The sequence below is a fragment of the Sceloporus occidentalis genome, unplaced genomic scaffold, assembly GCF_023333645.1.
Source record: "Sceloporus occidentalis isolate IW3139 unplaced genomic scaffold, rSceOcc1.0.p SCAF_34, whole genome shotgun sequence".
Lineage (NCBI taxonomy): Eukaryota > Metazoa > Chordata > Lepidosauria > Squamata > Phrynosomatidae > Sceloporus > Sceloporus occidentalis.
Window position 1 is genome coordinate 8,244,894 of NW_028317014.1, and position 26,682 is coordinate 8,271,575.

Consider the following 26,682-nt stretch of genomic DNA (forward strand, 5'->3'; position numbering starts at 1 on the left):
ATGGCTATTAATGTTTCCCTGGTGCGGGACACTAAATGGCTGACGCTGGAAGTGTGTCGGGAATTCCAGAGAGGCACTTGTTCGAGATCTGACGCAGAATGCAAGTTTGCCCACCCCTCACGGAGTTGCCACGTGGAAAATGGACGCGTCATTGCCTGCTTTGACTCCTTGAAGGTAAGGGCAAACGTTCCGCTGGCTGGATCTGTTCTGTCGCAAAAATTCCACCAACCTTATTAACGATAAGAGTCCATGCTGATTTCTTTTTGTTTAAAAGTTCCTTTTACTTGTTCTAGTCTTTGTGTGTGCCTCTGTGACACTTTACATTAAATTGTAATTGTCCCTGAAAAGCATTCGCATTCATGTGATTATAACACAAAAAAAGTTACTGACTAATATCGCAAGCGCATTGGATACACGTAAAATGCAATAACATAGTATCTAATGCGCAAAACATCGTTTTATTGAACAGATCAGCTGACATGAAAGTATTGTATAGGGGAAAGTAATATGTTCAAACTGATGGGGTTTGTGTCAGTTCTGTGTGTGGGGGGGGTATTGACTTGGTTATTCAGTAGAAAGGCCCGTCGTATTCTCTAACCCGTGACTGGCCAATAAGTAGACCTCTGGAAGTTTTGAAATCTAATTGCACATGATCCACAGCAACGTGGGGCCAAACATCCACCTTTCGAGACTCAAAGAATGAAAAAAATGTATTACCAATACATGGAACCCAATTAGCCGTATTGGCAACAATGTTATGTATAGTATAGTAAAAAAAAAAAAAAAAAAGACTTCAGTCCATCAAGTTCAACCTCTCACATATACCCACTTCTAACGTTGATCCAGAAGTAGGCAAAAAACCCTACTTGGGGCGATTACCAATTATGCCACAACAGGGAAATGACGTTAACTTAAAGTAAAATAGTTCTTGGAACATAAATCATATTTAAAACATTGGATGGTTTATGTGAATATCTGCTGTATTTATTTTGCATAAAACCTAGATTAGCTGTCTCTTTTGGGGCAGAGAGTTGAGATCCAAGTGAATCCTAGCAGCTTTGCGGTTTCTAATACGCATCCAGAAATAACTTGGCCTTGGCGTTCTTCAGTATGGATGATATATCTGTACTTAAATCTGTGGATTAGTAAAATGTATGGGCGCGGGGATTTTGTATAAAAAAAACCGACCACCTGAGAGGTGATCTGACCATTGTGGCAACCATTGTAATGCCCCTAAAAAGAGTGCACCAGCTTTGTGCTGGAATCACTTAGTAGATAACTCCCAATAGGAGATAATAACCCTTTGAGTACCAGCATTTTATGTTGCATTACTTATTGCTCCAATACTTTCTGGGTTCCTCCCACTGGTTGATGCTCGCTTAAAAGTGTGAAACTCTTGTAAAGTAGATTAATGGCTAGGGTGGCACACACTGAAAAAAATCACGTTGCCAAAGTGTTTGCCAGCCTGCCCCTATTTACAAAGAGTCTGATATCTCGGCTTGTTTGCAGGTCTGGCAGTAAATATTTTGCTGGTCGGAAGCCTCAGAAGAGTTTGTAAAGACAAATGTTTTATGACCCATGTAGTCTGCCAACAGGATGTGCGGAGATAAATGCACTCGCTTTATTAACCCCTTTGCAAGCTCCTGCAGCTTTGTCTGAACAGAGATCCAGTATGTGGAGTCTAAACGCCAATTTCATTCCAGTATTGTATGAGCAAACATTGCACCCTGCCAAAGTTTGGATTGCAAAACATGTTGGAAGAAAAAGCCATGCCTTTACCCTTGAAACATTTGATTTAGGTCCAGAGTTGGCTTGAATATTTCAATTGAAATAAGATTAATGGGTTTACTTTGAGCTGTACTTATGACCCGTAGGCATAGCAGGTATGATAAAAAAAATAAAGTATTTTCTTCAAGAGTTCTTAAATGTGCTATGACTAAGAGAAAACACACAAAAAACATCCAGAGATATATTATTATGTATCCTAACAAATTGTCCAGGTCCTCTGGCAGGAAAACAGACCCAAAACATTAGAGCCACCGCCATATTTAACTGTGGGCATGAGATATTTTACCATGTGGCTACCTCTCTGTGTACACCAAACCCAGCTCTGGTGTTTATTGCCATAAAGCTCTATTCTTGTTTCATCTGACCATAGAACCCGATCCCGTTTGAAGTTCCAGTGGTGTCTCGCAAACTGAAGACCGTTGAGTTTGGAGTATAGCGTAGAGGCCTTTTTTTTCCTGAAACCCTTCCAAACACCTTGTGGTGATATAGGTGATGTTGGATTCTAGTTTTGGATACTATCTGACCCCAACATGCAACTAACTTCTAGGTTTGGGTATATATATATATATATATTATGTGTGCACAGGCTATGTGTAGAGAGAATAAACAATCACAGTTGTATCCCATCAGCAGAATTTTGGCAAAAGTATTTCCAGAAAACGAATGACGTGTGATGGAACACCCTTGTATTAAAGAGCTGACATGTAGTTTCTTTGACTTTTTTACTTTTTTCTCCACAAACCACTGAATTCTGAAGAATCGGTGACCATAGAATTCACGTTGGCTATGGGTCACCATAATGCCACTGAAACCCATAGGAAGCCGCTGGCTGCGGGATTTCCTTCTTTTATTAGGGGGGGGGGGGAGTTTAATGAGGATCTAGGGGACTAGATCTGGAGGGCACTGTTACAGTTCAGTAAAACTATGTGAGCCAATCAAAATCTATTTTACTGTTTCTGCAGGAATATGTGAAGAATGTTTTGCAAATAAATATTTGTGAACGGTGCCTGCGTTCCTATCCTGGCTCTTCCTCCCCTTATTTGTTATTTCATACGAAAGATAAAAAATGTGTATTGTTGGTCTTCACTATTCCCTGAATTGCTGCTGTTTTTCTTTAATCAGGAAGCTGGGAGGATCACCCAGGAATGTTTAACCTCGGCCCAGATCTCGTCACGATTCCCTGTACAATAAAGTACATAAAGTCCATTTATATTGTGGGGCGAAAACCATTGTGGTGTTCAAAGCTGCTATAGCTACTGCTGCGCCTAGACCCACATAGGGTAACATTGTTTTACAGAACACTCATTGTCATTGTTCAGTCGGACCCCCCCCTCCCTTTCCCATTTGATTGGATCCGATGAAGGGCCACGCACGGTTAACTCTTTCAATTCCAGTGGAGCTGTGGATTGTAGTGTGTACCTGTGGGATTCTTTACTGTGCAATGATTATACTAAAGTATTGGAATAATAATCAGAGGAAATTGCAATTTTTTTTAATGATTTCTAACCATGGAATGTTTCTGAAAACATAAGAAAAAATATTCTGTCCATAATTTTGTTTAATCATTTTAATAATTTAATGTTTACTTTAATAGTTGTGAAAGCACACCCTATGGCTCACCTGATTGCTGTAAGCTCAACAAATTTGACTTGGTATTGTGGTCTGGCACTGCAAAGCAAAATTTTAAATGGAACAGGAGAACATACGTTCAGAAAGTTTCAGGTTTCATCCATTTCTGTAATTGTGTTGATCATATTAAATAAAGCAGTAATAATCTGAATACAGCTACTGCGATACCCACGATGTACCCCTCTACATTATACCCCTCATATTGTTGACCGCAGTTATTGGTTGGAAATCATGCTTCTTGGTACGTTCCTGCGTATGTTCCAGATTTCCGCATAGCCGTTGGCCAACGTGTTCTAAATGTAACGCAGAAAAGGCCTGCTTCTTTGCTACAACGTTTAACCTTTTTTATGGGAGTGATTTTAGGCGCTTTATGTCATAAGAGCTTCCATTTAAAAATCAATACAGCAGACCGTTGCTTGGCTTTTCTGGTATTGCTAAAGTCGCTTTGCTCCGACCATCTGAATGAGCTCTAAATCAAGCAGGACATAGAGGGTTTGTGAGAGAGATTTGTGCTCTAGACGGCTTCTTGCGGGTTGTTACAGTCAGGGACGTGTTTTTCATTAGGCAGAGCAGGTATGTGTCTGAGCTCCAGCTTTCATGGGTTCTGTGGAAGACCCCTATTCATACAATGCAGGCCTCGCCAACGTTTTACCGAGCCCTATAAACTTTTAAATATTTACAGCCCCTTTGATCCATACCCAACCCATCTCTTGCACGTGTCCTGTTTACAAAGCCTTTTTAAGTGGTGTTTTTGTTTTTTTAATTAAAGGTGTAATATTCCCCTGTGTCCGACACACTGAAACCCTGGGAAAGCTGTCATTTCACAGTTAATTTCTGTCAACATCTAGATGGATCAGGCCAATGCATATGCAAATCATAAAGTAGTAGTATCAAGCAGTCTCTTCTGATACAATAATCAGATGCTCCTTTTGAACCTTTAGCCATTGTCAAACTTTTAGTGTTGGAGAGGCAAGTTTGCGCTATACCTTTTATCACCTTCAGAATGACCAGAAGTCAAAAGAAGCATAGGGTGGGATAAGGGTGGTTATATCTGTTGTGTGGTTATATAAATCAACCTTAAGATAGGAAGACACAAATAGTTTAGATTGCAAGGCTTTCTGTAACTCGGTAGAGCTGGATTTATCGATGCAAAATTACAAAAACAATGCAGGGGAGATGCCTTCAAATATATACGTTTTATGGTAAATAACCCTTTAAATCTCTGTTGGTCAAGATGCTTTCTACTCAGTAAAGTAGAATCAGAAAGTATACTCAGACCTCACTTCCTGTACGACAGAACGCCCCACCACTAGTTTCCCCCAGCAAGGAGTGGGCATCTCAATGTCACGTTGGTTCTAGGCAGCCTAGATCTGAATGCTAATGAGCGTGTGAAAAAACCTTGGAAACGTTTAGGCATATCAAAAAAAAAAAAAATAGGATCCCATTTGGGTCACCATATAAAAATCTAATATTGCTTCATATATCCATTACACACAAAAGAAATCAATTGTGGGCTGTCACTTAGGATCACATAAGCTTAGGTTTCCTGATGATGTCCCGTGGGTAATGAGGTGTATCATTAGCTAAGGTGATTGGAGTGGTTGAAGTTTGAAGCAAGACTTCTGCTTATACATGGGGCTTCCGTTTATAGACTTGTATTTCCATGAGAAGTGATTGAGTGATGCTGTTATTGTATAGTGAGTCACGGGTTAGAAAACACACCTTACTGGTCATCTATAAGATGTAAGTCTTACATTTATATTTCCTAGAGGCATTGGAGTTCAGTGAGAGAAACCTGTCATATTAAAGGGATATTTCTTAATAAGTCTTCCATTTTTTTTATCTAAGTGTGACCAGCTTTGTTAGTACTAGAGAATTTGCTGACGCTCTATAAATGCAATGTGTGAGTCATATGTTTAAAAACACAGCATCATATATGTACAATTGAACATACATATTAATTATTGAATTCCCATTAAATGAGGACTCTGCAAGTGCTGGTCACAGTCCGTTACATTTAGCGGTAAATTTAAGTATTTTAGTGGAGATTATGATTAGCATATACAGGAGTGTTACCTGTGGGCAGGTATGAATGCACGTTATAGACTATTAATCTTACAGATAAATCCATTTTCTGATTTATGTTCTAGTTGATGAATTTGAAGTGCAGGGGGTTTGTCAACAGGGCTGCGGCCTAGATTAATTTTACTGGATTCGTGCTATGAATTTCTATGTAATCCAACGTTTTTAAAATGTCATTAGGTTAATAGGCTGTTCTTCAGAGGACGTAACACCCTTTTTCCCCTACAGATGAGGACTTGTTCCTTTATTATGTCTGCCACCAGGAGAATCCAATATACGTATGACTTCTTTGTGCACTGAAACCCTTGAGGCTGTCACCTTGTGCTTCCATCTTTGACAAGGTGGATCCTATGTTTATGATCTAAAGATAACTTGTTTTAGTTTTACAATTCCAGTTTTCCAAGCTGGCATTTTGTAGAATTTTGGCGCCATGGCTAGTGGAAGTTGGCTCCATCATAACATTCTCATGAAATGATGTGCCTGCAATAGCTGCTTTGGGAGTTTGTATAGTTCTACCTATTGGTAGCAGATGTTCTACAAAAAGTCTAGTTGTAGACATGTAAACATATTAGGAACAAAGCTTAACAAACATAAAACATGAGAGACTTTGTACAGTTGAGGCCAAGTTTACGTTCACAACTCCACATATTTCATGTCACCGTACATTTCTTTTATCAAGTAAGTTAAGGCATCTACTCTCTTAACGTGAGAGGTCATTTTAAGACGATTGAATACAGACAGAACTCCTTCTGCTTTAAATTCACTATATCAGAATTCCAATGGGTCAAAACTTGCATACAAAAGTTGACTGTGTCTTTAAGACGTGTGGAAGATTCCAGAAATGTGTGCAGTGTCGTATATATGAAATCTTTCATTAAAGGGTGTGATCTTTCTCATTAACGTTTATCAACTAGAATTATTCTTTTCCCTTATCCCTCCCAGACAGCCAGTGTATATATTCAACTCGGAATGACCTTATTAGCACTAATAGTCTGTCTAATAATAACTTGCAATGTAAGCAGGCCATCTGCTCAAACATTAGGGACAAACCTTGGGAAATGCAGCTGTTTCATTCATTTCACACCATATCACACGCTGAAGGCCAGAACTCCCAGATTAACGTGAATGGGGAGAAATAAGAGTAAAACAAATGTTGAAGACAGGGGGTGAAAAAACCTTAAAAGCTCTTCCCACAAACATTATATATATATATATATATATATATATATATATGGCCATTTCAACAGGGCATTGTTAATTTTTTGTCCAAATTGTTATAGGATAACGCTACTTGAAATTTTTTTAAACCGTTGTACAGGACTGTAGAATATGAATGCGCTATATAGACCAATAAATACCGTATTTGCTCAATTATAAGACGACCCCCCAAATCTGAATATTAATTTAGGGGAAAAAAAGAAAAAGCCTGAATATAAGACGACCCTATAGGAAAAAAGTTTTACCAGTAAATGTTAATTCATCTAAACTATCTTTTTAATAAAAGCTATGATTGAGAAAAATATTTTGGTTTTATTTCCTTCTATTTTCCAACCTGCCCCCCAGTTATGCACAAATGCCTTATACCCCCTATATGCCACTGTGCCCCATGATATGCCTTTTGACCCCCTATGTGCCACTCTGCCTCCAGAAATGCCTTATACCCCTATATGTCACTGGCATTAACGGGGTTAAAAGGCATATTATGGGGAAGAGTGGCATATAGGGAGGTTTAAGGCATTCAGGAGGCAGAGTGGCGTATAGAGGGTTAAAAAGGCATTTCTGACGGCAGAGTGGCATTAAGGGGGTTAAAAGGCATTTCACAGAGCACTCTGCCTCCAGAAATGCCTTATGCCCCCCATTTAACACTCCCCCGCCCCCCCCCATACTTACCGGTGCTTCTGACTTCCCTGTCATGTAGCTTGGGCAGCGTGTAGATCCCACGCACTTGCGCTGTAGCCGGAAGGAGGTGTGGCTAGCAGCGGGGGGTTGTCTGCGTCCATCGCGCAGACCTTCCCCGGCTGTCAGAGATCAGAGTTCCCCGCACCGGTCCGGCACCGGCACGCTGCCCCAGCTACACACCGGGGACTCAGAAGTACCGGTAAGTGGGGCGGGGGGAGACAGGAGGATCCAGGTCCCCTGCAGCTACGGGGGATCTGGATCTTAGTCGTCTCATAGTCAGACCTATTTGAGGTCTGATTATAAGACGACCCCGATTATAAGACAAGGGGTATTTTTCAGAGCATTTGCTCTGAAAAAAACCTTGTCTTATAATCGAGCAAATACGGTATTAATACACATGAAGCTGATCACACACACTGTTTTAGCAATGCGTTAGCTGATTTAAGCAGCCTGGAAGTGCCACAGGCATATCTGACGTTAAGCTTGGTACATTTTGGAGGAACTCAGTCAAATGTTCTAGAAGAAATAGTGATGAAACCCATTGGCATCAACATATGTATAGAATGTGGGGACACAATACTGTTTAAAATTGGGTTTTTATGCAGACTGGAAAGGATACATTGAAACTGTGATCTGGCTTCTGTAGACTACACTTGGTCTTGCCACCAGGTCCATCAGGTCTAGCACCCATGGTAAAAATAGTTCACCTGGAGATAACATAAGATCCAACTGCATTAAGTTATATAAAACATCAAATCTGAAGGTGAGATTCATTTGGCCCAGTGGTCCTTTTCTAGATAATGTGTAGTCCTAGACTCTTTGATTTTTTATATTCTTCTGCCAGATGATCTCCTTAACAAGTTCAGTTCCATCCTGTTGTGTCTTTGCTCACCATTCAGGAAAACGTTTGCAGCGTACTTTCCCTCGGTCTGTTTCAGTATCCTGGGGGCACAACAGTATGGAACTAAAATTGTTAAGGTCGTCATCTTGCCTTATAAATTAATATAAAAAGGTTTAAATCAAATAGAGTCTAGGGCTATACATTATCTAGAAAATGACCACAGTAGATGGGCCAAATGGATCTCATCTTCAGCGATCAGATCTGGAAAGGCTCATCATGCCTAATTCAATATCACTTTATTGATCTGTCTATTTCTACACATAGAATACAAAGTCGAGTGAATTGCATGATAAAAATCGGAAGACAACACTATCAGTAACAGCGTACAAGCCACATAAAGCTAGACAAATGCACGTTTATATGCAAGAAGTTCTTTGAATGGCTGTTCTTCCAAATGTGATGTCTTTCATGACCTTTTACAATGAAAGCACTTTTACTGCATGTCCAAGGGTGGGGTGAGAGGAATACAAACAGATTCCTACTAGATTATGCATTTTTTCGTTTCTTTCATAATTATGTGAAAGGTCCACTTATGTCAGATTGGTATGTAAAAACTCCTGAAGGTAATCTACCACCTGCAGTAAGACTAGTGGTATTTTACAGTTTGTCGGCAGAGTTATAAAAATAAAGTATTATGCAACCTCCTAATCCGTTAAGCATTGTTACAGGGGCTTGTAACTTTGTAGGTTTACTTTGTCCAAAGAAACTGGATAAGCCACACAATGTTAGACAAAGGGGTCTATTCACTAAAGCGGGAGTTGAACACATCCGCCTTTTATCACTATACATCATCAAGGGTAAACCGGCAAGCCTATCCTGCAGAAATGGTGGTTGTGGTCCTGCATAATGCAAAGTTCGTTATACGGGGCCAGCTTAGCCCTTCTTGCAAGGGAAGCTCACTGGGATGTGCCCTTGATAATGCATACTGATAAGAGAGTGGGAATTTTAGCTTCAGTTAGCCCCATAGGCATTGCAGTACTGGTGTTATGAGCCACGGTCATCACACTACAGTGTGAGACGAGATTTTCCCCACATTAGGCCACTTGGAGCTCTCCCTCTTCTAGGGGAATGTTTTTTTGTGAGGTTGGGGTGTGACTTCAGGTGAGCAGGGGTGTGGCTACACCCAGGAGGGGCGTGGTTAGAGGTGGGACCACTGCAAGGCCACATAAAAGCTGCATTAGAGGTCTTGCAGTAGCCAGACCTCCCTCTATTTTACAGCTTCCTGGGTTGGTCAGAAGAGATCCTTAACAGTTACCCAACTTTTTAACCTAAGTAACTGAATGTATAATCATTAAATAGGCCACGTTTTCCTAGCACATATGCATTTTATGTGTTATTGCCTGGCAGTATGTGGGATGTATAGCTGAGTAGAAAAAGCACATCTGTTGAAAAAAGCTAAGACAAAAAAAAACACTTTAGTTGCCGCTGGTCAAAGGAACAATCCCTGTGTCCCAATCGTATTGCAGTAGGATAAAGAAAACAAAATATACCACACAAACGGTTTAGCAATGAGAAACATAACGTATGACAAAGTTTTAGCAAGGATGGTCTTCATCAGAGCAAAAATTACAGGATGTATAGCTGAGTGACTCCTTTTTGTGAGTTTATATATTACATGTAATGTAGGGCAGCATATTAAATGTGAAATATATATGGCTTGGTAAAAAAAAATTAAAGAAACTTAAAAGATATCAGGTTCAGAAGACAGACACAAGCATTTGACACTTCAAAAATGAATGATTGGAGTTATGTTTTATCAAGTATACCCCATAGCATTATGTGCTTCCTTTCTCTTAAATTGAAGGCGGATGGGATGAGTTCCATGTGGTTATGAGGTATGCATACCACAGGCTGGAGAAGCCTGCTCTTTATAATTCAGTGTCACATGACCTACTTGAAACTCAGGGTTAAAAGAAAAATGCTTAGTATGGTATGCAGATCCACACCTGTGTGGTACATGAAACTTTGGGAAACTCTTCTTTTAAGGAGTAGCTGTGATGTTTTTTGTCTTTTTTTTTTTTTTTTTACTTGGCTAGCTCTATATGAAGCCTCCTTGCTCAACCCTGAACCAGCTGCTAATGCAGAATGGTCTTGATTTCCTGTGCACGTGCTGGACAGGCCTAAACCGGTGAAATTCCTCCCATGTACCTTTGTTTCTGCTCATGTAACCAATGTGTTGGCGCACGGCCGCTGCCTACAAACTCAGCCACAAAGGTGTAAGAGCATAGCTTGTGGCTGCGGGTATTCAGCAAGCATTGTGATGCCTGGGTCCGAGGATGAAACGCTACCAATGCTGAGCTTACGGCACTGCTGGACATCTTCCGATCTTGGAAAGAAGACCTGGAAACCATTTTTTTTTTTGCCTTTAAATTTCTGCCTGGGAGAGACTTGCTGAAGCAGTATAACCACCTTGTGTCTAGTTGCTGTGCTCAGTCTATTCATGGTATATGACTTTTGGTCCTCAGCAACCTCACTTTGTTAGTGAGTTTAGCTTTTCCTCAACCAGTTTTATCCATACTACAGCTGTTTCTGTTTCATTTCATGATTGTCAACCAATTTCTTAAATTGTTTAATCATACACATAACTGAATGCCTACAAAATCCTTGACTTATGGACAAGTGAAGAATTGTTGATGTTTTGAAGGCAAAGGGTGGTCAAACCAAATATTGATTTAGATTTTTTTTCTGTTCACTCACTTTGCAGTTTGTTAAATGATAAAAAAATAAACTATTAACGTTTTTTTTTGTTTGTTTTGTTTTTTGTTTTTTTTTAAAGCATTCTTCTTTAAAAGCATTTTTTTTACAGGCGCCTAAAACACAATACTGTATTGCCAATCCATTGTGTTCCGATAAACATAGAAACATCTTGTGATGTTGATGAAACTGATGTGCTGTAGCTCTTAAAAGGTTAAACTGTTGTTCCTCTAGCTGCTTTTCCAGGACACTGATATATAAAACAGAAGTGCCATTGTATATCCAAGTGTTGGATTCTTTATTCAAGCCAACCTCGGATGCCAACCAATTATGGCATTGAACTCAACAGTTCGAGCTTTAACAAGAAGCCCAGCCAAGACCTGTTACTGGGGAGGACCATCCAAGCTAAAAGCTGTTTTTTGCTGTATTCATTCAGAAACCCTTTATTTCTAAATTGTAAGCTCAGCTCAGTCTATAATGAAGTACTGCAGTGTATTCACTGCTAAAGGACGGTAATTTACAGTGTCTTGGTGTAAAACAACCATGATAACAAGTTTAATGGATATCATTAAATTGGTTGCAGTTCTGATCCAGTTATTTGGTGGCACACCTACAAGATAAGAGACCACAATACTGGTATCCTACAAGGAGCCATTTATTGCAGAATTTATATTCCCACCAAGGCCAGTGTTATTGACTTGGAAGGATTTTTCAATTAACTATAAGAAACCTAATGCTTCAGTTTGCAGACTAAAATCTTTTTCTTTTGTTTCTATAGGGTCGGTGTACAAGAGAGAACTGTAAATATCTCCATCCTCCCCCACACTTAAAAACCCAGCTAGAAATCAACGGACGGAACAATCTTATACAGCAGAAGACAGCGGCCGCCATGCTTGCGCAGCAGATGCAGTTCATGCTTCCCGGCACACAGCTACAACCAATCGTAAGTAACCTAGAGGACTATTCCATTTGTGAGTATTATAGGGCACGATACAGATTGATCTGGTCAGAAGCGTTAGTCTGATGCTAGGAAGCACAGATAATGAAACAAGGCTGCTCAGAAGAAAAATAGTGCAGCCAAGGTAGCAGTTACTTGCTTCAAAGATTTATTGTGTATAGAACACGCTCACGTGAACATCCGTTGGAAAGAAAAAGTCAAGGTGACGGAAGCTTAATGCGTTTCGCGCCTCTGATGGCACATGGGGGGGAATCTGACTTAAGAAATGGCTGAGAGTAAAATCCATCCCCTAAAATCTAGGGGTTAACTAATCTTCCAAATGCACGATCTCTTCGTTTTGTGCCGCATACAATTTATATATGACCCTGTATACTGGCCCCATCGAGCCTGAAATGTCTACACACCTCCAATGTGTTTTGTCTTTTGCTATCTCTTTTTACGTGGCCTGCATGTTGTACGTTGAATCGTGGCAGGTTACGTCTGAAGAATTAATAAGAGTGAGGAAAATAATTCTTTGCCACGGCTGTACTTAACACGAATCACCGGGCGCATACATTGCATTTAACCTCAAACCTTTCTGCGCGCTCTCCATTAGTTTTAAATACTGGCACTCGGAACTCATCAGACCCCCGAACAAGGGCTCCGGGAAAACAGCAATTTAAGATAATGTCACTAAGTGCTAAGTTACTTGTACGGCAGGTTTGTAATTATCAGCGGCTGAATAAATTTATCACTCTGCATTTCTGAGATTGGCATTCAAATAAATCCTATTCTCCTTATAATAAAAGCCAACTGCACCAGGACAACAAATAGCCCATCATTAAACTATTTGTAAGCGGCTCTGGGAATACGCCACATACCTCTATGATGGCCAAGATTGGTCTCCAGACTCCCCACAAGAGCAAATAAATCAATATAAAAAATAGAATTTATTTCCTGTTTAATAAATTTTTTTTAGAATAGTCACATAGTTGACCTGTAACAATACAGAGGTTCAGGAATAGAACTGGAGAATCTCTATTATCTACTGTTAAAGGGGAAGTCTCAAGGAAAATATTTTTCTCCTTGAAGATAAAATACAGAGCTGTATTCAGTAAAGTAGGGTCGCGTTGACAAATCTTGGTTTTACTTCATTTTGCTCCAGTAAACTTCCTTTAACTTCAGACCTCGAGGCGGCCGTTGTTATCAGTCATGTGATATTTTGAGTGACTTTCCCTACTGAAGCACCGCATCAAGCTTATTCTTTATGGGAATGCTGTCCACCATAATTTATTTATTAATCAGTTTGTCAAACATGATTCATTAAGACTGACCCATTCTATAGTTTAGCGCAAGCCATATGATAAGGAGTGGGGGTGTTTGTTTAGTAGATTGGGCTAAGATAACAGAGCGAGAACAAACTTACAAATAGCTAATATGCGGCTGGCGGAAACATTACAAAATGCAAAAGCTAGAGCTGGTTTAAAAAAATAAAATGTATTTTAATATGATACTGATAATAATAACAATAACGATGGGACTTCCCACTTAATAGAAGGTGGAGTCTTGAAATATATAGTAAGGTTAGGGATGATAATTGCTCTGATAATTACATTGATTACTAATCATGTTATGTTGATTTAATCGTTGGTGTATTACAATGTGTATTCAGGAAGTATGCATTTTTGGCCAGACTTACTAAACCAATACAGTGTACAGATGTCTGTCCCCCCCGTTGACATTGACATTGTTCATCTGACATTGCCCTCTCGTTCTGTTGTCCCCAGGGAACATGACTTTAATTATGTTAGGGGTTTGGAGACATGCTGTCTGGTAGCTAATTACATGAAGGACTGCAAAAAAAAGCACGGTGATGGGGAAAAAAGTGCTATTTGGGAATGGCACCTTCGTGTCAGATAGCACAGTGACATCCTTCAATAGTATTAACTCATACCATCAGGTACGGACGCGCCAGTCAGATACCCTCTATAGATACCTTCCTACTGTTGCCTCTCGGAGCCCGTTTGTGTAACCATGCTCTGGTTTTCAGGATAGGATGATGAGATGTTAGAGTAAACATTTAGGGTGAACTATTGAGTACTTATGGGGAAGCTGCAGCTCCTTGTCCAACAATTATCGCTTGAAGCAGACAATCCGTTGCAGGAAAGGTCTTGTGACAATCGCGGTGGAAGCGCTGGAACTGACTGGGGGCAAAAGTATACGAAGGGATTCTGCTGAATTTCCCCATGTATTTACAGGGGAAACCAAGAAAACCTAAAGGAAACATTCATTTATCATACGCCTGAAGTATGGTTGTAGTGTCCCTTTAATAAATACAGTATGTACCTGGTCATATGCAATTAATTTATGGAACCTCCATTCCAAGCACAACAGGTGGTTATTCACACCCTTATCTAAACTAACACACAGATCAATGCATTCTTGGCTTATGTTTTTCAGGTACTTAGTACAATAAGGAAAGGGTTTTCTTCAGAATACAAGCCTAAAAGAGGATTTAATTGTCAAGTTTAAAGTTTCTTCCAAGATCCATTAATGTCAGCTTATACCATGCTGGTGCTTATATCACCTTGGCTGGCTTTTAATCGGTCTAAGTCACATGATAGATGGGTTATATAGATTGTGGTCATGCTTCATTGATCTGCAGAATCTGTTGGATGTCCTAATAAATGAATTCTGAGACACAAGCATTCTAGGCGCGCATGCTGCTCACCCAACAGCAATATTTTTTATATCTCAATGCCATTATCTAGATGGCATAGAAAATATCAGTTCAGGGTAATAGCTAATCCATACATTTGCTAGCACGGTGCATAGTTAACATTTTATTCAATGCATTTTATGATGACTAGTGCACTTTAAATGGCAACCTATTTTTGGTTTCACGTGAATTATTTTAGTAACATTTTGTGTGTTTTGAGCGAGCAGGACATTTTCCTTTACCTATGGCGAGCACGGCTAAATCAGGAATACACGTATCTATATAACAACTCCTAATCTATTTACATAAACATTTGTAATCTGAAAAATTGGCAGTCAGCAGCATATGTTAGGAATCAGAGACATAACAGCGTACTGCTTATTAAGATATTACAGACAGCGAAACTTTAAATAGATGGAGAGGAAATGGATTGTATGTGTAATATAAAAAGCAAACGGTTTTTTTTTGGTGGCGATCTGCAGAAATAAGAAATAATGTATTAATTCAATATGTGCAAGAGGGCCAATGAGCTATTTCCTCGCTTTCTTAGGGTGGAAGAATGCAGTATTATTCCTTAATTGTATACTGTGCAAGTGTGCATTGTTATTGAATTGTCTTTAAAGGACCATTCCAGCCCTGTATTTTCACAAAACGCATATAGCATCCACGTGATTGTCTTCCGATATACACTTCAGTGGAAGCAGAACCGACCGTATTCAGGAAATGAACTTAAGTATGCTTCCTGTTAACTCTTCCTGGATTCAGGAGGAGCAGATAAAGGCAACGTGAAGTGAGACAGTCTCGTTGTCTAACTCCATTAACTAAAGGATGGATGCAGTAAAATGCATTAGAATTCATGCCAAATTGACTCCTATATGCTTTAACCTAGACTAGACTGCGCCTTTTAATCAACCCTTGAAATATGTGATAAGAAAATAAAATTTTTGTTGAATTCTTTAAAAAATAAACATTTAGCCGTAAAGGTTTGTACTCTTTGAATTTGTGTTGTAAGAAGCCCTTTGAAAAGTGTTGGCGCTATAGAAATAAAAGATTAATAGTAATAATAATAATAATGGAACATGTTATGTGCTGTACCAATTGCCTTAGTATTGCTTTGGTTGCTGGATGATGCAGCTTTGTTACTAACGGTGCTTATAACACATTTGCAGCAGTCCATTTTCCATCTCTTATTAATAATGTAATGGTTTTCTAGATATAGATTCCCATTTATTAATGGGTTTAATGGAAAAACTGAAATAATGCGGTATTTTGTTTCTTGCCAACAGACTACATTCTCTGTGACCCCATCTCTTGCAACGAGTCCTTCAATGGCTTTTAGCCCGTACCTGAGCCATGTTTCTCCAGGGATGGGTTTGGTTCCTGCAGAGCTTCTACCAAATACGCCTGTCCTGGTTTCTGGTAATCCAGCTGTTACAGTACCCGGAGGCTCTGTGGCCCAGAAGCTTGTGCGCACTGACAAATTGGAGGTAATTGGGAGCACATCCCAGATGTCGGGACTTATATTTATCCCTACGACCATCTATCTTGGGTGTTGGGACTTATATTTATCCCTACGATCATCTATCCCAGGGGGCGGCAGGGACCAACTCATTTGGTCCTTCATTTTGCATCTAAGCATCTGACCCTCTAGTTTTAGACTACAACGTCTTGTCCTAACATTCCTCGTTCACATTGTAAATCATTTCTCGTCAATACTGCATGTATTCTAGCAAAACACCACTATTGAAATAGCTTACATGTGATTGGATGCTGCTAATTGACTAACATAGGAGCGTGTGCCACATGTGCACTGATGAATGCTCCCTGGTATTGGTCGGGGCAGCTGGGGGGAGGAGCTTACATTATACAGAAATCTCATTTTCTAACCCAGAATGCCTTCAGCGATTTGCATGCAATGAAGTGCCTCAAAGCTCATGCAAAATGTACTTCAATATACATTTAAGATGACAATGGGATTGGAGGACTTCTTTAAAAACAGAAAAGGAGGAAATAAACACAAAAAGAGTCTATGTACAGAACACAATTGGGTTTATTTGTTTCTTATTCCGTATTAAAAAGCTTCAGACAACTTTTACCTCTGTTTAAGGTTTGCAGAGAGTTCCAGCGTGGCAACTGTACTCGTGGAGAGAATGATTGTCGCTACGCACACCCCATAGATATTGCCATGATCGACACGAACGAGAACACTGTAACAGTTTGTATGGATTACATCAAAGGCCGGTGCTCTAGGGAGAAATGCAAGTACTTTCACCCCCCAGCACACCTGCAAGCCAAAATAAAGGCAGCCCAGCACCAGGTGAACCAAACAGCTGCAGCTGCCATGGTAAGGGCATACCCTGTTAGCATCTGTGCAAGTGTCTGGAGGGTAATTAAAATGCTTTTTGCCCTTCTGGGATGGTAGGATGGTGGTTTGAACCAACACCTAATTCTAGATACAGCACATAACAAAGAAACAATTTCTGGACACGTTAAAAGTGATTCAAGATACCTGTTGTTGGCCGCGGGAAATGCAAATTCTCATAGTGCAGCTGCCACCGATTATAATTGCCATCATGCTCAGTCACCGAAAAGGGATTTTCTTCTACATACTTTTATTTTACCTTTTGTAGATACAAGGAAGAAAATAAAATGATTAAACTTGATGGTGTCCAACTGGGCTTTTATTTTTACCCCAGAGCTTTGTACACATTTCTGTTTCTCATGGTGAATGCCTTGGAGGTACTGCCTATTACAACCAGCCCCATACATTTATTTGTGGGCACTCTCACAACTGGGCATTTATGCCTTTGACAGGTTGTTTAACAAGGCTGGGGTTAGGACTCTATATAAATGTGTCCAGCTCCTCTGAAGTTAAAGAAGATTAGTGAGAACAGAAACAAGACAGGTCATATAAAGTAGGTTTTTCTAGAAAGGTGGACAGTAAAGATTAATATTTTTTTTATAAGTTCCTTTATATGTATACTTAACATACTATAAAATTGTTGTTTGTGTTCTTTATGCATGTGTTATTGGCTTAACTAAAACAGAGACATTTTGTTAATATTTTGCTTCAGTCTTTAGCAGTTGTGCCATTTAACACGATTCGCACCTGAAAAGTTGAGTGTTAGAGGTTTATGGTTTCATCTCCTTCGCTATTCATTATGAAAGCCCAACACTGGTACCTCATTCCAGCAGGTACATTTTGAGCTGGCTTTGCAAAATGTGCACGTAATGTGTGAGGAGACTGTATAACTATCACCGATTGATCTATACATTCTACAAGGCCAGTCAAGAGCTTCCTGCTTCAGAAGCTCGGTGAGGTTGGACCTTCCTAATGTATAGTGAAGTCAAGGAGTAACAACTCTTCTTTCAACCCCAAAGTGTCGTGATTACCTATTTCGAAATTAAGGGGATCAGGCTTTTCTTCTATGTTTCCTCAATGCTCGTTGGTAATCTAGTGTTCGTGCCATACAGTAACAAAAATAGCACATGTCCCATACCCCATCTCCATTATCCTTCATCAGGCGGCAGCGCACACATTCCGCAGCACAGGCCGTTCATTAACCTGATTTACTTTTGTGAGACCTTAAAGCAGCAATCGTGATTTCATCTACGTTCATTGTTTTTAGATTTTATTTATTGTTTGTAATGCACAGTTTATCAGAAAATATAAATATACAGAAGCCATATTCCAGAATGAAAAAAAAAATCATGGCAATCCAGCAGTTGTGAGCCATTTCTCTCAGCCTTACGCCCCAGGACAAAACTGCTTCCTGACGTGCTGGACTTTATATAATGTTAAAAAGAGACTGAATTTCACTAGGATGGGTTGCTGCTTTGGGTTGTATGAATTAAGCCTCATTATTTGTGTCACACTCAAATAACTATAGTTTCCATTACACACGCATGCTTTGTCTTTCTTGATATATAATGTGTTTTTTTCCCTTCTCTTCACCTGTCCACATATTGTCGCTCTCCTTACGACGCACCTCTGCTTGCTGTTTTTGTTGTTGCACTTGATCCCTTTTGACCCACTGCCATCATGTCCTCCCTGCCTGCTAATTAAGAGTCAGCCAGCTGTCAGATCACTGAAGCGACCCCACAAGGCATCCCTTCACCTGGTACTTGGACCTTCAACCTTGCTTTTGCATGTGATCCTCTGATACTCATTCACTTACATTTTATGTCAACTCTTGGTTTGCAGCCCCCATCTGTGTCAAGTCTGTCTGCCTGCCCTCTCAATTTAGCAGATCTACTTAAGTGATAACAGTATATATTATTATTATTTACTAATATGGTAGATACAGTAATTAACAGCTTTTTTGCCAAACTTCTAATTGAGTTCACCAAATATTCATTATCAGGCATTTCATCTCTCTGCCCTGTGTAAAGGAATTGGAGACCAGACTGTCAAGGAATAATCCATTTAAATAATTCATGCATAAAACATGTAGTAATACAAAGCAGTATTGGCAAGTAGGATGTGTCGGTTTGCCAATACTTTTTCACTCACAGTTTTTCAGGCAGCTGTCCTGTAGATTTGCTTATATTTTCTGCCCTCTTAAATGGTGTTGACAATGTACTTCATTTTGTATACCTTAAGTACTATAGTTTATTACAGCTACTGCCATTGGAAGCAGAATTCCAAATGCCTCTTCGTAAAATAAAAAAATTGTCAAGCGTTTTTATATAATTTCGTACCAGTGGCACGCACCGGAAAATCCTTCAGAAACCAATAGATGCTATGAAACGAGACCATTTTGGGGCTGCAAACCGGAGTTTTGTTTTTTCTTTCTTTTTTTAAGCTGTAGCATTAGTTTCCATTGCTTCAATTACTGCTGTGTGGCGGAGACCTTTTCTTCTTCACAAGCATTGCGCTTTTTCTCAGACTTTAATTCAGTTTTGTCAATGTGAGAGTTGCAAACAAGTAAGGTTGTGGGCCACAGGATTTAATTTATTACATTATTCATTAAATATAGGTTAAATATAATATAATTATTTTTTTTATTTTTTTTTTACATAATTCCCATTGCCATTTTTCATTCTGTCAGACTTGCCTGAGTTGGGTTGTATTTTTATGATCTACAATCCGCTTAAACCATTAAACGGCAAATCTTCAACATTTAGTTTGCATTCTGCATGAAACGACTGCTGCCTTGCCCAAGCTATCTTAGTGAATGCTCGCCTATGTCCATTTCAGCTTATGAGATATCTTGAGCCAATATCTCTATATCCATATTTTATTGCAATAATAAAACAACGTTTGCTCGCTAGGTGAATGAATTCTGGCATTCTTTTGTTATCTTAACATGAATTATTTACATCAAAACTTCTTCATATTGCTGTCAAAATCACGTTGCCCACAATATCTTGTTGTATCTTAAACCTGGAAAATTCCTTGTGTGCGTGCTCAATCTTCTTGATGTCTCCTTCATAGTAACCCTTTTTTCCCCCTTGCAGTTGTGATTGTTTTTACCTTAAATTTATCTTATTCGGCTGATCTTTTGTTTCCTGTCTTGGGACAATGATTCGATCACAGGTGGTTGCGTACATCGGATTTTGAGATGTGTGCATATTCTTTGTGTTTGGTTAGATCTCCATGCTTTCTTTCTCAATCCATTGCAGGCGCTGCAACCCGGAGCACTTCAACCTTTACCAAAGAGGCCAGCACTTGAAAAAAGCAACGGAGCTACCACAATGTTCAACCCATCTGTTTTCCACTACCAACAGGCTCTAGCTAATATGCAGTTACAACAACCTACATTTATCCCCACAGGTAAGAGACGCTATAATGGAGAAACTTGGTTTCATTCAGCAGTAATACAAAAAATATTTCAGAAGAAAGCAACCGTAGGGCAGTCCTATATTAACGGTATTCTTTTATCTACCTTGACACGGTTGCAGTATTGTGCTGGTTCCTGCTCAAGTCACCAGAGCCTACTGGAGCCTTGTTATGTCATGGTATGGCAGGTCACCTAATACTGTGTAAGAGGCTACAAAGTATTCTCCCCCCCCCCCCCCCCCATTATGGGGTGGCATAGAGAAGAAAAGTCAGTATTTGGGACCTCTGAATATGGAATCGAGTAAAGCCCCATCTTTTCGCAACCGCATCTCATTCTCGTTTTTCATTTGGGAGACTCTTGATGTTAACCGGTTACAATGTTTGTACGCCACATCCCAGTGTTCAACATTGTCAGAGGAATTCCATCAATATCTGACCTCTGATACTGCGTTCAAACATTTTTCCCCATAAGCCCTGATTTAACGCATTTTATTACCTATCCTAAATGACAACCTGACACTGAGAGAACATTTTTATTTATTTAATAATTTTTATGTATTTTTGACTTGTCTGTGTACACATGGGTGAAGATTTGTAAATCTGTACAAGTAACATAAGCAAGAACTACACTGTTTAGCATTTCATCTCAGTGACGAGGACTGCGTGTCAGACGTACAGTTCGCAGTGCCAATCATTACAAGGAAGAGGAAGCAAAATGTAACCCTTTCATAGCTAAATGCATCATCACAAGTACTGTTGTAATCTGATTTCCATCTAAGTCACAGGTATAAACGCACAATGTGCTTAACCTAGTAACACACGAATAATGATAATCTTTCATTTCTTTATGAAACCCACCCATTAAACGTTCACAGTGCTGAGGGGAAAAGTAAGTGAACCCTTGTACTTAATAACTGGTCAAACCTACTTTGGCAGCAATAACCCTAAACAAGCGCTTCCGGTAGCTGCAGATCGCACCTGCGCAACATTCAGGAGGAACTTTAGACCATTCTTCTTTACAGAACTGCTTATACGATGTCTGGTGTGAACAGCTCTCTCGAGGTCATTCCTGAGGATCTCTAATAAGTTAGGGTCTGGGCTCTGAGGATTTTCATTTTTTTAAGCCATCCTATAGAAATTTACTTTGATGTTTAGGGTCATTGTCCTGCTGCATTACACAACTTCTACCGAGCTTCAGCTGGCAGACAGCCTTACATTGTCCTGTATGATACCGTGATAATTTAATTTCCCCCTTGATGATGGCGACATAAAATTTCATCGGTCCACATAACATTTTCCCAGTAGCATTGTTGAGTGTCAAGGTGATCTTTGGCAAACTTCAGGCATGCAGCATTGTGTTTTTGGAGAGCAGCGGCTTCCTCTGTGGTGTCCTGCCAGGAACTTAGTGCCTGTTCAGTTTTTTGCATATGGTTGACTCATGAACAGAGATGTTAACTTGTTCCAATGATTCCTTGAAGCCTTTATCTTATTGAGCGTTCTGCATTGTGCCCACTTCTAGGAAGAGTTTAAGTATAGTACTAAATTGTCTCTATTTATAAACAGTCTGTATAACTGTGGACTGATAGCTGTAAACTCTTTGAGATTACTTTGTAACCTTGTCCAACTTTATGCAAATCAACAATTATTGAGATTTTTTTCGGAGGCATGGTTGACACAAGGAGATGCTCCTTGAGAAAAGCAAACCCAAAATGTTTGAGTGTTTTTACGTCAAAGTAGCTCTAAAACACACCTCCAATCCTGTTTCATTGGTTAGACTCCTGGTTTGCTAACTCCTGACTCCAGTTAGCTTTTGTTGAAGTGATTGGTCTGTGGGTTCACGTACATTTTCCTACCCCCCAATGTGAACGTTTGATGTATTCAATATCGGCAAGAAGAAAACAATAATCTGTTATTAATTAAACCAGATTGTGTTTGTTCATTATTGTAACTTTGATGAAGATTATATCGAATTACAAATTTTTTACATAAATGCTGGTAATGACAAAAGGTTCACTTACTTTTTCTTGCCATTGCACAGTATATAGCACATAAAAAAAGACCAAAAAGTATTCCAACTGCAGACGTACAAAGATATATTTTTTAACACAACTTAAGAAGTAATGTTAAGTTTTAGATGGATAGCAATTTCCTAATGTATTTCTTCAAGAGAAACAGTAATGCTACTATTTGAATTGTATTGTCTGCGTAAAACTGTACGTTCTGCATATAAAAAAAAAAAAAGAGAAATTCTGGTGCAAATGGTAACAGTGGAGCAATGAGCAGACACATTCCTTTACTTTATACGGCAGTTGAACCAATTTTACCATTTGCTCTAGAAACGCTCTGTATACATGAACTCCATAATCATCCCTGGGAACTTCCCAGAGCACGACCACTTTATGAGGGAGTGGCTTTGTGATGGGCGGGGCTAGCCCCATACAGTCACAACTAGTCTGGGAGTAGAAGAGGAGATGGGTGGGGAGTGGGTGTGGCCAAACACCACTGCCTTGCCCAGAGAAAGAGAGAGCCAGCCCAAGGAAGCAGTGCTCAACCTGGAGAGTTTTGAGTTATATTTATAGTCTTCACATTTGTTGTAAACTGTTCAGCAGACTTCAATTCAAGAGCAGCATTCACTAACCTGGGTGATCTTTAGTATGTATTATACTTGCCATTCTCACCCGAGTATTCGGAGCTGTGTGCAAGTGTATATAAGAGTCCAGGTTAAAATGTTAATCAAATTGGAATACAAAAACGAGGCCATCTGGATTTCAGCAGATACTTTTATTGTGGGCTACTGTACCAGGACAGAGCCAAAAACAAACAAAACATTAACTTTCGCTCCTTGTGTAAATATGATCACTGAAAATCGAGTGGATTTTGTATATTAAAAGAATTTGTGTTTTTCCCCATTGCTACACTTCAGTTACATTAATGAATATTTGTATGCTTCAGAACCTACTGTTGACAATGAAGCTTATCTGTTCCTGTTGTCTGTCTTTTTATCATCTCACTCTGTTTGGGGGGGGGGGGGATTCTCTATTTTTCTGAAACGCTAAGCTACATCATTGTGCGTGGTCAACATAAGGACTCAATAGTTTGTCATAGCAACATCCTTCACATTCCCACGCACTATAATGACACTGCCACATTGTTAACCTTTTCATGAAAATATTGATTTTATGTACAGTAAGAACCTCTGGGTAAATTACTGGCACTATATAAGTGATTTTTATATAATTCATAATATTCATATAAAAAATAGATAAAAGAAAATAATTGCAAAAGTCGTATTGTAGTTTCACCAGGCTGGATTAACCTCATAATCTTCAAAAGAAATTAGACATGCTTGTGTATTGTATTTATTTGTATTATTTATGTTGTGAAGCTGTGTGTCAATATGTGTTACTGTACAAAGTAAGATGTATACTTAGTGGGAATTTACAACAACTTCTTTCCATGAGGCATGTTTTAGTAGAGTTAAACCATGGTCAAGGTGCTGGGGGTCTCAGATGATTTGGGCTCAAGTTAAATTTAGTGAAGTCCACAATGTGATTATTGCTGGTACATGTCCTTATATATCGACACAGTATAAGATTGTAAATGGAGCTCACTGTGGAATATTTGATAACCAAATAAATCATACTGAATTGTTTGCAGGCAGATAAGTAAGAAGCACGCATGTGAATAATTGTTTATCAGTATTCTATAACACAGTGCTAAAAAAAAATGTGACTTTGTGGCTTTTGTATACACTATTAATCTATGGCTTTAATTTTCCAAACCATTTTTACGATAGCACACTTTAAAGATAAATCAGATAAGTCGTTTCTAAGATAAAGCCATTTTCCATCTGTAGAATCTGTATTAAAATAGCATTGCCATATTTAAAGAAATAGTGCAATAAATAGTAAAAGGTGGTTCTCTTTAGTATAGTGAGGAATACCCCTTTAATTTGCTCCCCAGAGGAATAAAGAGTGACAGTTATGTTTATTTTCCCGATCGTAGGGTGACACACATCATTTCTGTGCTTATAAATGTACTGTGTTTTGAAATGTTTTAGTTTCCGTAATTATAATTAGCTTTTCCCTTTTTTCTCTTTTTTTTTTTTTTCTTTTCTTTTGATAACGCTGTCTTGCTTTGCACTGTGATTGCATGCTGCTCCCGGTGTAACCTTCATGGTGATGTCACATGGCTTGCTGCTGTGATACCTACCACGCTCCTCCAATCCACCGTATGTTGCTATGGTTACCATTAACCCTCCACCCTCCTGTATGTCGCTTCCATGGTTCCCTCCTGAAAGTTCCCATGATGCACGGTGCTACGCCCACCACTGTGTCTGCAGCAACAACACCTGCCACCAGCGTGCCCTTCGCTGCAACAGCTACAGCCAATCAGGTTTGGCCTTTAAATAGCTTTATTTCATATGTAGAATCCTGGCATATTGTACAAATAGAACATCATATGCACCCTTTGGATGGGGAAAGTAGTAGTATCATTTGCCACCTAATATAAAATTATACTTTTTTAATGTAAGTTAAGACATGTGTTTATATTATATATACATGATATATAATTATTTTGGAGGTAGCAAAATAAAGAATGTCCAGTATTGTCATTCTCACTTGAAATTATCAAATCATACCTGTCCTTGGATGCATATGGTACGTGCTTGTGGCAATTTCTTCCTTCTGCTAAACAGAAATGAAATCATCCTGTAATGATACAGCAACAGTGCCTTTTGTACGTGAGATACAGTTACAATTTTTATGTGTCGTCAGACATTCAGGGCCATCATGTTCTAAATAGAAACAGAACAGCAGATTTGGGGAGAAAAGAATGTTTTTATTCTCTGTATAATTTTTATAAATCAACCTACATATTGCTGTATGTTACTCAATTCCCACTTAACAGAGAAAAGCCACCTGGAGAAAACTTACTATTTAACCAACAGAACATGAGAGTAATATTTTAGGAAAATTGTTCAGTGATATTTTTAGCAATGAATTGTTACCTGCTATAGAGCTCACTATTTCCCTATATGTCACTTTCCAGCAAATTTAAGGACACAAAACACAAGATATATGGGGACATTTTAATTATTATTTTCCGCGGACCTATGTGTAATATTTAACAAATGTAAACATATTTAGTAATGTACTTTTTAAGACATAATCTTACTGTACCTGAAAAGTCCAAAAAAGTAAGATATGTCAGATAAGATCAAGTTCTATTGATCAAGTTAATCGATAAACGTATGCTTTTCTGTAGCCGTATTAGAAATTGTAAGGAAGCAGAGAAGGCCAGCAGTCATTTACCTTAACTTATATTACTTATAAGAAAGGTAGCGTACAGCCGACTTCTCCAATATAAGCCATCCATGCGTGGCATAACTACCGTAGTAGAACTACCTGCAGGGAAGTGTTTTAATTCTAAGTCTCTCCCACTGTAGATATCCCAATTTTCAATAGATGAACTGAATAGCACCATACACGTATCACAGCTGTTACCAGTAGAACAGTAAGTTTTTCTTTCTAGTATTCATCTCAATTTACAAACACACTTTTTGAGGATGTACATCAAATTATAAAATCTTAATACCTGTTGTAGAGTTCTACTGAGTGCTGTTCCACCTTGCTTTCCGTGGAGATAGTGGTCACAGAACAAAGTTCTTCATTGAACAGAAGGATGACGGAGCTGCCCGAAAAGGCTGCTTGGCGTTAGGAGTCTCATTTAAAAAATGATGACCTGCGCTGCAACCTTTTTCCTAAATCTTTAGCTTTAAACTGAGTAACTCTACAACGCGCGTATTAGGATGCTTCCTCTTAACGCACCTAACGCAGCTTCAGTCTAATCTGTAGAATCACAGATATTTTCGCTTTCAAATTAAAGAAAAAATAGGTGTATGTACTGTTACTAGATATTTTCTTTCAGGGAGAATACCTTTACTCAACCCAAATGCATCCATATTAAATCAGTCTATGGAATTTATGAACCTCTGCAATGTTTCTGTTCATATTTTGCTAACCGAATTAAAATACTACAAAATAGGCTATTTGTCAGTTCTGCAAAATGTTGCTTTCATACTGTGTTGCTCCATGTTGCATTCCATGCGTGAACCTCGTAGCACGTTTTAGACTTCAGATATTTTTACAATGTTTCTTAAACGTACTTTCTTCACAAGTGTCGTTTTATCTGAAAGTTTAGAAGAAATGTAGGTGTGTAAGTTTGATTTGGCAGTTTCTCCATGTTTT

At 39.0% G+C, this 26,682-nt stretch overlaps 1 protein-coding gene across 1 annotated transcript; it reads left to right on the forward strand.

Moving 5' to 3' along the window:
- LOC149298217 (muscleblind-like protein 2) lies at positions 1–25,952 on the forward strand. Its single transcript, XM_089487666.1, has 8 exons — positions 1–174; positions 11,772–11,936; positions 15,936–16,136; positions 16,757–16,993; positions 18,717–18,770; positions 20,275–20,425; positions 24,732–24,826; positions 25,881–25,952. The coding sequence occupies exons 1-8, from the start codon at positions 1–3 to the stop codon at positions 25,950–25,952; spliced, it is 1,149 nt and encodes a 382-aa protein (XP_089343792.1).
- Positions 25,953–26,682: the final 730 nt, after the last annotated feature.